Here is a 14,245-nt window from a genome sequence, read left to right as displayed (position 1 = left end):
AAGAAGGGAGAGAGGGCATGTCAGCAGGGCATGGGCCGGATTCGAACCCATGCCGACATGGCCATAAGTGTGTTCTGTAGACCGCAGTGCTAGACCACTGAACCACCCCAGGCCACAGTTTACTGGATTTCAACGTCACTGATTTAAGCACACAGAAATAACTCTAATCCTTTCAAATTCACAACTGCACGCTGCTGATTGGCTGCCGTCTCACGGATGAGTGAGCGTACAGTTCCTTGTGTGAGAGGCCTGAGGAGGGAGAGATGGAAGGAGGAAGGGATGGAGAGATGGGAGGGAGTGATGGAGTGATGGAGAGATGGATAGAGGGGAAGAACGGGAGTGGGGACCACCAGTGAATCATTTGAGACACTTCTGAGACTAATTACCTTGGACCACTGCAGAATACAGTCCAGGCAGAAGACGTGCTGGCAGCTCTGCAGGGTGCCCACTACCTGCTCCTCGAACGGGCTTAGGCAGATCAGGCAGCTCTCTGGGTCTCTCTCCGGGCCCACCGCCGCCCGCTCTTCCAGGGAATCCATAGGATTTAACCCTGGATAGATCCTGTTCATTCAATTAATTAATTTCATTGTTCAGAAGTGTTTTACTTGTGAAATCTCTCTACACAATCTCTCTACACAACGTGAAGCCTGACAGTGAACACACGGCGGGGGATACGAAATGGATCATATTCTCAACAGAACTATGGCTGTGTTCGGAATAGCGTACTAGCATACTACTCATACTAGATGACGTAGATTTTGAGCATGTAGTACGTTCCGAACGTACAGTATGCGAGATTTGAGTATGCGAGAAATTTAGTAGGCGAGCAGTTATTTCCGGGAAATTTGAAGTCGGTTTTGATGGACACTAGGGGTGCAACGGTTCTCGTTTTTTTTACGGACGGTACGGTTTGCGTTCCACGGCTCAATTCACTAGTGAACCGTGACGGTTTTCGGTTTATGCTGCGATTTGGCTGCGTTCGTAAATTAGCTCTGAGAGCGCCGCAACAGTTTGAGGAAGCCCCGGATTCCTACAAGTCTGCGGTGTGGGGTCATTTCGCTTTTCCCGTTGAATACGACAATAAGGGGGGGGAAACAGTGGACAGAAATATTACTGCCTGCAAGCTCTGCTTAAAGCGTGTGCCATATGCAAATGGTTGCACCTCTAACATGAACCAGCATATTCGCCGCTACCACTCAACGATAACACTGACTGGGAGCAGGAAAGCCAGTCAGGCAGCGTCAGTGAGCAGACAGCAGTCTCTCTCTGATGCGTTCGGACAGACGTACACTACCACTTCAGAGAAACACAAAAAAATAACCAATGCAGTGGGGATGTTCATTGCAAAGGATTTGCAGCCCTTTTCGGTGGTTGGAGATTTGGGTTTTCGAAATCTGATAAAAACTCTCGAGCCCCGTTACAGTGTCCCCTCCCGTACATCATTCAGCACCAAAATAATCCCCGGTATTTACTAGGGGTGTAAATCACCAGCTTCATCACGATACGATATTATATCGATTTGTTTGTATGACGATACAATGTTTGACGATATCACAATGTCAGTCACGATACGATTTCGATTCGATTCAAGATCGATATGATCGATATGACGCGATATCATATGCCAATCTAACACAATTATCAACTCACAAAAACAACTAGAATATGATTTGACCATTTTATTTGTGAGCTCTTCCAGGTATCCAGCATTTAAATCATATTGTATTATACAGTATTCTTCTGTTACAAAAAGAAAAATAGACCCGTTCACTAGTCTCACAAACAAGAGATATTCAGCTTTAAAACATTAATGTCCTATGAAACAAAACTGGAAGAACTTGTCCCCCCTTTAAAAACGGAATGTTTCTCGTGTCTTCACACCGTCACCGGAGACAATTCATTCACCGAGTTGCGGGACGCTGTGGGTGCGTTCGTAAATTCGCTCTGGAAATCTGATCACCACTCAAGGAATGCCTCTTGTCCAATCAGATGTCTTGGTCCCTTTATGACGTTGATACCACTGTGCGCTCCAGCGTTCTAAGAGCGAGTTTACGAATGCAGCCTATGCAAATTCAAAATAAAGGTGTATCTTTAAGATGACGATATAGATCGATGTTTTTACATTGCGTCGATGTAATCAGATCGTTAGTCAATGAATCGATGCATCGATGTGAATCGATGTATCGTTACACCCCTAGTATTTACCAAACAACGCGCAGAGGCATTGAAGACGATTTGGCAAAAACACAGAGCTTTGCACTGACTACGGAGGGTTGGACCTCCCGGGCAACGGAGAGTTACCTCACTGTCACGGTCCACTACATGTCACCGGATTGGGAGATGAAGAGCGCAGTACTGCAAACTCGTCCACTATACGAAAGCCATACCAGCGCGCACCTGGCAGAGGAACTAACAAATGCAGTGACTGAGTGGAAGTTGGAGAGGCCAAACATAACAATTCCCGTAACAACAGACAACGCAGCAAATATCGTAAATGCGATCCATGAAGCTGGTGGACTGGGGCCACAGATCGGCTGCTTTGCGCACGTCGGAAATCTCGCCGCCAAGAAGGCAGTGGCAATAACCCCGGTGTCCCGCCTCCTGGGTAAGATCAGACATGCAGTCACTTTCTTCCACAAAAGCACCACAGCCCACCATATTCTGACAATATGTTAGATATGTTAGACTTACCAAAACACAAATTAATCCACGATGTCGCAACTCGTTGGAATACAACACATGACATGTTGGAACGCTATGTGGAAAGTGTTACTTTTGTAGTGTGAATTTGTTTTCCTCCTGTTTGTATACGGGCTACCAGCTGTCAAGGCTAAAGTGCACTTTTACTTTCGAAAGTGTTTATTTATTTTTGGACATTTGAAAGTGTTTTTTGTTTATATACAATTATATATACATTATATACATAACATATACATGTGTATGTTAAAGTTCCATATTATGTATAAGCAAAATAAAGTAAAGTAACAGTTTGTAAATAAATAGTAGCATTTGTTTCTGAACCGAACCGTACCGAAAACCGTGACCCAAAATACCGAACCGTACCGAACCGTGGGCCAACTGAACCGTTGCACCCCTAATGGACACTATCTCGTCTCCTATTTCCCTAAATGCATTTCGCGTCCAGAGTTGCAGAGTTGCGTCCAGGGTTGCCAGATGGGGCGGGTTACCGCCGAATGGGCTACTTGATTTTGAGGTTATAGAAAGTTTAGGCTGTAAATTGTCAATCCCATCTGGCAACCCTGTGCGCTTTCAGCCTTGTCAAACTCATACAGCTTTTGTTTACATTGTCCGATAGCCTGGGGACCGAAAGCTTGCAATAAACATCATTTTTTGCACATATTTGAGTGTGCAGATGCTGCTTTCTTGCACTCTAATTGATACTCTTCAGCTGCAGCACCCCAGCTAAGTCTGATCACGGATGAGCGGTGGTATTTTCACTACATTAACATGGTGAAATGCATTCTTAGACCAGGCTAGTCGTCATGATTACAAATATGCCACTTGAAATGCATGAAATCCACGTTTATTTGTGTCTTACACACATGTTCACCTAGTATTTGACTGCTTGTTGAAATTATGACCAATTTGTAGCCGAAGCCACCTCCCTCTGTCTCTGTATCATGCCTGTCGGCAAGCTTTCTTTTCCTTTAAGAGGCACTTTATTACAGACTGCAGCATCCTCCCGTTTACACGGATATGCTTCAGGCCACCTTGAAAATCTATCAATCACCACCAACAAGTATATTTTGCCTTGTACTCTATTGTCTAATCCCATGTCGGTGAAGTCAATACATATCTCTCGAAATGGGCAGGGAGGCACTGGATATGTGCCCATTGGGCATTTTAGTACTGTTTTCGGGTTGTGCTTGTTGCACACATCAGTCTGAGATAAAATTCTTAACCATCTCCAAACCATAAGGGGTCCATTCAATATTATTATTGCCCCCAAAATACTACTATTACTTAGACGGCGAGACACAACGGTTTAAATTCGCCGTTCCCGGCGAAATGCATTCTGGGAGGCATTCTGGGAGGAGGTATGCAGTATGCATAATGATCGGCTGATTTTCGGATACTGATGACGCTTCGTGCACACCGCGGACCGTGACCCACCGTTCTGGCGCAACCTGGTGGGATGGGCTTGAAGTACGTCAACGTGCGATGCAGACGCAACAACACAGCGGTAATATATATGTCCGGAGGAGATAGCAAAGATGGCGCCGTTAGCATCACAAACACTATGCCATACAAGTTAGCATCAGAGGTAGACTAATATCCTCAACGTATGTCCTAATCACACTACTGTCATACAAGTCGTACCTTCTCCTTGACATGGACATAAACACCTGCTACCTTCTTTGAAAGAAATCGCGATTTATTCAGTGAAAACTAGTACACCATTCAGATAGCATAACAATAGCATAGCATTCGCGGACACAGTCAGTATGTTAACATCAGATATATAAACGGGTTATTTTGATAAACTGGACACATTTTGTGAATATATATGGTTACTTTCTCGCCTGAAAACATATAAAAACTTCATAAAATGACATATTAACACTTGTAGAGCCAAATTAAAGATTTTCGCCAATGGCGGATTTTACATCTAGGCGAAAGCTCTGGTCAAGAAACTACTTTCGGTTTACTTCCGGTTGTTTTGACGGATCCAACGCAACGCAAAAGCTGAAATATTTTGACTGATTACCGCACCCTGCCGGACAAGAAACGCAATGCAGAGCAACGCAACGGATCAACGCAACTGCCCCATTGAGATGAATTACTTCCGGTGCAACGCAATGACCTGGTGTGCATGCAGCTTGAACCTACTTAATTATGCATTTAGTAGGTAGTATGCACTCATTGAGTATGCTAGTATGCTAGTATACCATTCCGAACACAGCCTATGTCTTCCTCCAAGTCATCAAAGTTATACAGCTGAGTGCACATGTCACGTAGCTGTGGTTAAAGGGCAATCTTCAATGTTTAACTGATCACTAAACCTACCAAACCAAACTGTTCACCACCCACCTCTTGCTGCTGACTCTCGCAATTCAACAACGCATGTACGTCATACGTCAATAGCACAGTCGTTGACAGTCAGCAAAAATAAATAAATACGCTAATAATAGTCGCATGAAGTGAAGTAACCTTTCCTTACCTTATCTGAAAATACGTGCGGCTTTGAACGCGCCAGAATCCTGTGGTACACAAACATCACGTCGTCCTATTGGCGGAGTTCAACGCACCTCTGGAATCGGATAGGACAAGAGTTCTGGCGGGGCGGACACCAATCCGTTAGTCTGACTGTGTATTGGTGGTTTCCGACGTCAGTCATTTATAATTAGCATATGTGGGATGGTTGATTCGCATAGGTGAGGGTTTTGAAGTACGTGCAGTTTATCACTGTAGCCTACTACTGTACTGAAGTCGTGGAGAGATACCAGGTGTGTACTGTACACCTTGAGTCATTTACCTATTTCTTTTGGTTAAGAATAAAGCAACTTCATACATCGTGTCAATCTTGAAGCTAAGTGGATATATGGTGAGTCTTGTGTCTCTTGTGTTGTTATTGATCATTGTCATCATTTGTTACAGTATTGTTTTCTAAAAAGGCTACAGTACCTGTGACAATTAATTGAATGTAAGCCTATCCTTGTAATGTGTTACCTTAGGCCTATTCTTGTTAGATGTTTTGCTTCATCATCATTGTATTTTTCAATGATGAAAAAGCCTACTCTTTTTTGGAAAATGTTAAATAATACTAATAAGAATAATAGTATTTTTTTATTTGTATAGTGCTTTTCCTGAAAACGTTGCAGCTCAAAGTGCTCTCAAAATACAAAAAGGTCATTGTTAGAAATGGTTAAATACTGAAAGATCATCCTCTTCCCCCATATAATTCATCATACCGGCATATCTTTGTAATGTTTTTACCTTCATCATATCATTTCTATTTTTGTCCTGAACTGTTTATGAGATCCAAACGCTGGTGAGTCACTGACAAATGCACAGTGCGTGTCCTCTGCACTTCCAGTGTGCGTGTGCCAGCGGCTAACCAGCCTTTAGGACAGTCATCTGCTGTCACGGTGGCTGCCACACTACAGCTGGCTAGGCAGGGGACTCTACAGGAAGTCAGAGCTCTGCCACGCTACCGCTGACTGAAGGAGGGACCACAGAGCCCTTGGCATCTTTCTCAATTGTTTAAAAACTAAATTCCACGTGTCCTCTCCTCTGTCCTCTACTCGCTCCCTACTCAAAAAGCATTGAGGAGGCGGGGGGGGACATTTAAGGATAGGAAGTGGGTGTAGAATGGTGGGGAGGACACAAGGATGTTTCTAACAATTGAAATAGGGTCTTTGTCTTCAAAGAAGTGTCTGGAAGTGCGGGCAGTATCAAGGTACAACTCTGGTATTGTAGATGATGTTGCCTTATCAGTCCATTCAGTCCAGTTCATGCAAAACTCTAATGTTCAGGGTGAGTTAGCGTAAGAGAGTATATCTGGTTTGGGGAGACAGACAGTCAAATGTCATGCGGTTCTGTCCAATTCTTGCAAAACTCTGAATAAAGATACATCTGAAAAATGTTGTTCATAATAATTCACACCTTTATTACAGCCCATGACTTAGAGCATAAATCTGTACAAACAGAATGTTTCAAGACACATTTTAAAGTTACTGAGATACACAGTATTAACTTAACATTACGTGTGAGGTAAAACATCAACATAGACACTGGCTACATCATACACATAGATCTATAGTATACTCATTCACCACATACAAATACATCTCTGAGCAGATTGTTTGCACACACGCGCACACACGCCCACGCACACACACACACAAAGCGCGCGCGCACACACAAACGCACGCACACACACAAACGCGCGCACTCACACACACACACACACACACACACTCACTCACTCACTCACTCACACACACATGCGAACACACACACACACAGCTGGCTGGACATCAGTAGGTTCTGGAGGTGGTCCAGAGGTTGCCAGGAGCTACTGACAGGATGAGGGAGAGGAGGTCTGTCAGAGGAGACATCAACATGCTGCATGTTACAACTCATCTCGTCTGTCTAAAATGTACAATTATTCCGTTTTTGATCCCAATAAAACAAAAACACAATCACTGTTAGTTGCTTAGATCAGGGTACTAATCACTGTTAGTGATACCCTGATCAACTATCTAACTGTTTCCATTAACTGATCAACTATCATAGCTGTTAATGTTAATAATAATAATAATAATAATAGTAGTAATAATAATAATAATAATAATAATCGGTGTGCTATCGAATGGTGGAGAAATCGGGTAGGCTAGTGTAACATCCATCAATGCCGCTAAAGGAAAATCCAGGTTAATGTTGATACGTTGTAATGTATGCATGTAGGCATACCTGATGTCTGTAGGCATACCTGTCTGTAGGCATACCTGTCTGTTAGCATACCTGTCTGTTAGCATACCTGTCTGTAGCATACCTGTCTGTAGGCATACCTGTCTGTTAGCATACCTGTCTGTTAGCATACCTGTCTGCAGGCATACCTGTCTGTAGGCATACCTGTCTGTAAGCATACCTGTCTGTTAGCATACCTGTCTGTTAGCATACCTGTCTGTAGGCAATGGCATACCTGTCTGTTAGCATACCTGTCTGTTAGCATACCTGTCTGTTATTGTGCGGTAGCCGTCTCTGTCAGGTCCTCCTCCTGGAAGCCGGCGTTGCAGAGGTAAGGGGGCGTGGCCGTGGGGAGGGGGCGTGTCTGGTCGTGGAGGGGGCGTGTCTGGTCGTGGAGGGGGCGTGTCTGGTCGTGGAGGGGGCGTGTCTGGTCGTGGAGGGGGAGGTCCGTGTACGGAGGTGCGGGGGGAACACCCGTCTGCAGGATGAACTGCTGCAGGTTACACTGTCGCAGGTCCTTGTTGAGCTCCTCCATCTCCTCACATCTCTCCTGCAGGGAACGCAAGGGAGGGTTAAGGAGGTCAGGACGACCACACAATAACCGATAACGTAGTCAGAAATGTGCGCACTTTATTTGAATGAAACTTGATTGAAGCGTTGAAAAGGAGCAGTTTGTCCACATCCTTTTCTGCATTAGCTTTTTCAGAAATTCGCTGAAACACCGACATTGATTGAAGATAATGTATGCCAAGCCTCGCGGTTTAATTTTGAAATGTTGTTTAATTTGTGACGACTACATTGTCCATCCATAGTATTGTAGCAACCCTGTGATTGGTGGAGGTCACGGGGCGGGGGGGGGGGGGGGGGTGCTTTGTTGTGGTTGAGACTGTTGGAAAGGAGAGCTCCGGTGAATTGAGAAAGTTGATATGCGACAGTTAAACAATTAAACGATCAGTTACATGAGAGAAGCTGTCTGTTGTTATTCCACCACTGTCCAAGTTGGGACGTTACAGTATACTAGGATGTCATCTGGTGGTAGTGAACGTTTTTAACCACACGGGGGCGACATAAGCCATGGATTGAACTGAAGTGCGCAACCACCACCAAGCAAGGCCTTCTACAACATGCTAGATTCAGTCTATCCTAATGGACTGACTTATATAGCGCCTTATTCCAAAGTACTTTACAATGGCCTCTCATTCACCCATTCACACACACACACACACACACACACGCACACACACACCAATGGCGGCAAGCTACCATGAGAGCCGCCGGCCCGCTCATTGGGAGCAATTTGGGGTTCAGTATCTTGCCCAAGGACACCTCGACATGTGGCCAGCCGGGGCTCGAACCACCGATCTGCCCACCTTGCGATCATGAGACGCCGGCTCTACCTCCTCACCACACAAACAGCCAACAGAGCTGCATGAACAAAAGTTATGACGTGATGTGAGGTGCAGCCTGTCAGGCAGGTTTCCATACTGGATAGTGGACTTCATACTGATTTCCATACTGATAGTGGACTTCAGGAGGAACCCACCCCCTCCCTCTCCAATCATACTGGGAGGCACTCCAGTCACCACAGTGGAGTCATGCCGCTTCCTTGGGGTGACAGTCTCTCGGGACTTGAAGTGGGGGCCCCACATCAACGCCCTCACAAAAAAGGCCCAGAAGAGACTGTTTTTCCTGAGGCAGCTCAGGAAATTCCACCTTCCTAAGACCACGCTGGTGAACTTCTACACGGCCATCATTGAGTCCATCGTCACCTCCGCCATCATCATCTGGTTCCCCGCTGCAGCGGCCAAGGACAAGGCCAAGCTGCAGCGGGTAATACGCTCGGCGGAGAGGGTGATTGGCTGCCCTTTGCCCCCCCTTGAGGCCCTGTTTAAAAGTAGGGCTTTGGGGAGGGCCAGGAAGATCATGGCTGACCCCGCACACCCAGGACACGGTCTCTTCGCCCCGCTCCCCTCAGGCAGGAGGGTGCGGTCCATAAATACTGTGAAGGTCCGACACACCAACAGCTTTTTCCCCACAGCCATCCGGCTCCTAAATGCCGCTGGCCCCCCCCCCCTGACCTGACCCCTATCTATCTACCCTCCCTCCACCCCCACCCAGAGAGCTTTGCACTGTCTGGATATGAACACTTGAACACTTGAATCTCTGCACTTTATATTTATATTAATTATGACTCTTGCACTTTGATGTTGGTTTGCACTGTCTTGTCCTGTCTTGCACCTGTCCTTCTGTAAACCGTGCTCCATGGTACCAAACCAAATTCCTAACATGTTTACATGTCATGGCAATAAAAGTCTTCTGATTCTGATTCTGATTCTGATTCTGATCTGATCTGATTCTGATTCTGATTCTGATTCTCTTCTGATGTACAACAGTAGCCTAAACATACAGCAGGGGAGGCTGGTGGAGGTAGAAATCGGAGGACGACGACTCACATCAACATATGTTTCATTCATACCATTCCTCATTCCATTCCGTTGCATCACAATGAGCCCGGGTCCTCCGATTTCTCGGCCTCCACCAGCCTCCCCCTGGCATAGCTACTCGTTCAAAGAGTTCAATTACTTATCGTCATCATTGTTCACCTATGAGACAATACATCCCATTGGCAGGACGTCACGTAACAGCGCAGTGTGTCTCTAGGTTACAGTGTCACATATCCCATAATATAATCCCTAAGTAACTAGCCAGTTTCCGTAGCACAGTGAGTGTGACACATCCTCTTTCACACATCAAATCCTCGGGGGCTGTCTGTAATGGGGTCGGCCTTTTGTGATGCTGCCTGTGGCAGTTTGTTTGACGTGGTCAGCCATCACACGACCCCCACAATGGGGGGATTACACATGAAACAATGGAGGGGTGGAAGTCTAGAAGGCCGCTGCTGTACCAACTCGCTAGATCTGTTATCACTTAGAGAAATACACGGACTGCTCTGTACGCACGGAGGGAGGCGGACGGACAGATGGACACAGATGGTGGTCGGAGGGTAGGACAGCCAGATAGATGGTTAGATGGATGGAAGGTTGGTAAGGCTAGGAGGTTAGATAGATAGAATGTATGGATAGATAGATAGATAGATAGATAGAATGTTAGAAGGTTATAGATAGATAGATAGATAGATAGATAGATAGATAGATAGATAGATAGATAGATAGATAGATAGATAGATAGACAGATAGATAGACAGATAGATAGATAGATAGATAGATAGATAGATAGACAGATAGATAGATAGATAGATAGATAGATAGATAGAATGTTAGAAGGTTATAGATAGATAGATAGATAGATAGATAGATAAATAGATAGACAGACAGATAGATAGATAGATAGATAGATAGAGTGTGGGGTCCTCATAGGCCAATAGCTGCCTCCCACTAATTCAACCATCCAATCAGATTACTTTCAAGAAAGGAGGATGGTAGGAACAAACACATGTTAAAAGTAAGCAAACATGCCTACTGTTTTAAATTCCTGCACTTTTGCACAAAAATTTGGTCTTCTTTCAACCTGTGTTGTAAATGTTCTAAAATGCCAAAAATTTAACCATTGTAAATGCCAGAAATGCAATGTAATGTAAAATTCTTCTGTTCCTGTTTTATTTGTTCATTTTTCCCCCTGTTTTGTTTGTTGTAACGTGTTTTCTATTTCTTATTTTTTGCGTTCTATATAAACAGTGTCGTCATTACAAGTTGTTGTCATTACAACGCTGACCTTTAACCTTTAACCCTACCTGCATTCTACCGTCAGCCGTCTGCATCTCTCTCTCCACCTCTGTGATCGAGGCGCTGAGCTCCGCCCCCTGGTGCAGCCGGCTGTGTAGCTCCTCCCTCAGCGCGCCCAGGGCCTCCTCGGGGGGCGGTGTCCCAGGCTGGGAGCTCCGTCTGTGGGTCTCGTGAAGGAGCTCCTGCCCCAGCCTGGCTGAGTGGACCTGGAGGTCCTGGATCCGGTAGCTGTGGTCGTCCAGGGAGGAGTAGAGGTGGTCCAAGCTTCTGTGTATATCTAGACAGAACCAACCATACACTGTGTTAAACACTTAATCAGCCTGTGAGTAAAAACAGTTATATCTTTGCACTCGATAAAATTTCAGGAACCTCCTTTCATGACTTTTCCTAGATATGTGTGTTCTACCACCCAGTATCCTTACATTTTCAAAATCACATCAGGATATAAGATAGTATAAAGCTATTTTTCTAGTGCAAAGGTACACTCAGTAAAGGTTTTTACTGACTCACCCATGGCTGTTCTAATGTCTGATGGTACTGTGTGGATGTGTAGGCCTCAGTTCTATGTTGCATATAGAGTACATAGATGTGTAGCATACTTGCATAATGCATAATTCAATTCTTACCGTATTTTTTAATAATGTATGTGAAGCACCTTGAATTGCCCCTGTTGTATGAAATGCGCTATACAAATAAACTGGCCTTGCCTTGCCTATTGAGCTCAGTCCCTCTTTATCGCTCCTGAGGGGTTCTGTGTACCCCATGTGCTTTTATTCATGATGTGTTTCGTTAATGTGGTTTGTCGTTGATGATGATGATATATAGTGTGTTGAGACACTGCTGATAACGCACTTCAAAACAAAATAATAAACCTGAAACTTTTATGAAGTCGAACTGAATTATTAATCAAACCAAATCAAGTTGAATTTGTATTGCGCATTTCTCACAAAATGTGACCCAATGCGCTTCACATGATGACAGAACACACAAGCATAATATTCCCTTGCAGCCCTCTACTAGAGCGACTACTTCCAGTTTGCCTACCAGTGCACAGCAGCGGCCCCCAGCCGCCCCACACACCCATTACACACATTAGTCAATACATGCCTTGTTCCCGATCCCTCTCCACCAGCAGCTGCTCTTCCCAGTACTCCACGTGGCCCAGCTCCGCCTGGTTCTGTTTCAGCCTCGTCTCCAATACATCCATCTCCTCCACCAGGCCCGGAGTCAGGCCTGGGACCGGAGTCAAGGGCCTGTCCCATTCCGGGACCTCCGCTTCCCTCTCCAGAGCGTCGAGCTGGGCCTCAATGTCCCGTAACCTCTCCTGCTGCTGCAGCACCTGCCTGAACACCTCCTCCCGGGACTGCTGGGACTGCTGGGAGTCCAGGGGAGGGGGGAGGGAGTCCAGGGAAGGGGTGGGGGAGGACCGAGGCTCCGGGGATGCTCTGGGTGACCAGGCCCTGTTTTTTTTTGTCCTCCTGGGGATGGTGGAGGGGCCCAGGTTAAAGGTCAGAGCCTTACTTGGCCCCCTACGTTTGGGGGCCTCTGGGTCGGGGTGCCTGGGCAGGGGTCGGCCTCTCTCCGGGCCGGGATGGTCCCTCTCGGGTCCGTCTGAGGTGCTGGGCCCGGTCCGGCGCAGGATGAACTGGACCTCGGAGGACAGCTGACCCAGCAGGGCCAGGGCCTGCAGGGGACAGTCGTCGGCCACCAGCTGCCTCTCTGTGTCCCGGAACCTCTGGATCAGAACATATCGACCCGTCTGGCCTGTGGTGAAAAAGTCAGAAAAAAAGTCTGATTATGACAGAAAAAACTAAACAAATTCAACAGGATTAAGTGTAAGTTCCTAAGGCCTGATCTTGATTCTAATGTGCTTGACTCAAACTCATGTCAATAACATTTAAAAAAAGAGAGACTGACCAATGGCCTGTGCGAGAGCGATGACCACTTCCTGACAGGAAGTCTCCAGCGATAGGCCGCACACCACCCTGGCCACGCCTTCCACCCACACCTTCAACTCCATGTTCCAGCTGTCAGTCAAACTCAGAGCAACATGGCCGCCTGTGAGAGAGGGGAGGGAGGGGACGAGGTCAGATTCAGAGACTGGAGACTTTTAGTCTACTGGATGCACACAGTACACTCCTGTCACAAACAGGGGACATGCATTGGCACGCACACACACACACACACACACACACACACACACCCAAACACTCAAACCAGCTGCTAGATAGCTATCATCATGATCAGAAAAGCAGGACCTACAGGCACCAAAACAAACTTGATTCTTGCAGGAAACGGCAATTCTTTGTTCTGGGAAAAACCCACCTGACTCCTGGCTCCTGCAATCCTACACCTACACTCTCTACCTGTCACCCGAGTGATGCATGACCAAGGAAGGAACCTGAACTACCAGAGAGGTCAGAGAGAGAGACAGAGCGAGAGGAAGATATCGTGTGTTACACTCTCATGGTGTCAGTGTCCAAACATGAGGAAGAACCAGTTTGAAGACAGACATTTGACATCTGACAGACATCTGTCTGCTCCACCGCATACTGCACATTGTGCAGGAAAGGTGCTGTGGCGTGGAGGTCCGGTAAGCATTACCGCCCGCAGCACTGAGAGAGAGAGAGAGAGAGAGACACATCTGACACTGTGCCAAGATCCACTGAGGCAGCCATAAAAAGGGGGGAGGAGGAGGAAGGGGAGGATGAAGAGGAGGACAGCCCAGGAATGCTGCTCTCCACTCGTCTTCCTGACACCCTCTCCCCCGATCTCTCTCCTATCTCCTGTGTCCTACTTTCCTCTTTTGAGGAAACTTATCTGTTCACACTCCTCTCAAACTTTGAGGGGGGGGGAGAGACATTTTCTGAAAGTTATGGTCTGAAGCAAGCCGACCAAGCTGGTGGAGGTAGGAATCAGAGGACTACACCAGGGGAGGCTGGTGGAGGTAGAAATCGGAGGACATTTGATTCTGTTCCATGTGTCACAATGAGCCCGTCCTCCGATTTCTACCTCCACCAGCCTCCCTCTGGTCTAGAGGAGAGATACAGTACAAACAGGCGAGACCG

The 14,245-nt window shown here is 46.3% G+C and overlaps 1 protein-coding gene across 1 annotated transcript; it reads right to left on the bottom strand.

Moving 5' to 3' along the window:
• Positions 1–7,708: 7,708 nt before the first annotated feature.
• On the bottom strand, positions 7,709–13,197 carry LOC308165627 (ras association domain-containing protein 7-like; the record flags this gene model as incomplete). Its single annotated transcript, XM_080539776.1, has 4 exons — positions 7,709–7,984; positions 11,186–11,454; positions 12,285–12,941; positions 13,095–13,197. The coding sequence occupies 4 exons, from the start codon at positions 13,195–13,197 to the stop codon at positions 7,709–7,711; spliced, it is 1,305 nt and encodes a 434-aa protein (XP_080395902.1).
• Between the last annotated feature and the right edge of the window lie 1,048 nt (positions 13,198–14,245).

The sequence above is a fragment of the Nansenia antarctica genome (assembly GCF_963989245.1).
Source record: "Nansenia antarctica genome assembly, chromosome: 9".
NCBI lineage: Eukaryota > Metazoa > Chordata > Actinopteri > Argentiniformes > Microstomatidae > Nansenia > Nansenia antarctica.
The sequence above is the reverse complement of the archived record's forward strand: the minus strand, read 5'-3'. Positions and strand labels throughout refer to the sequence as shown.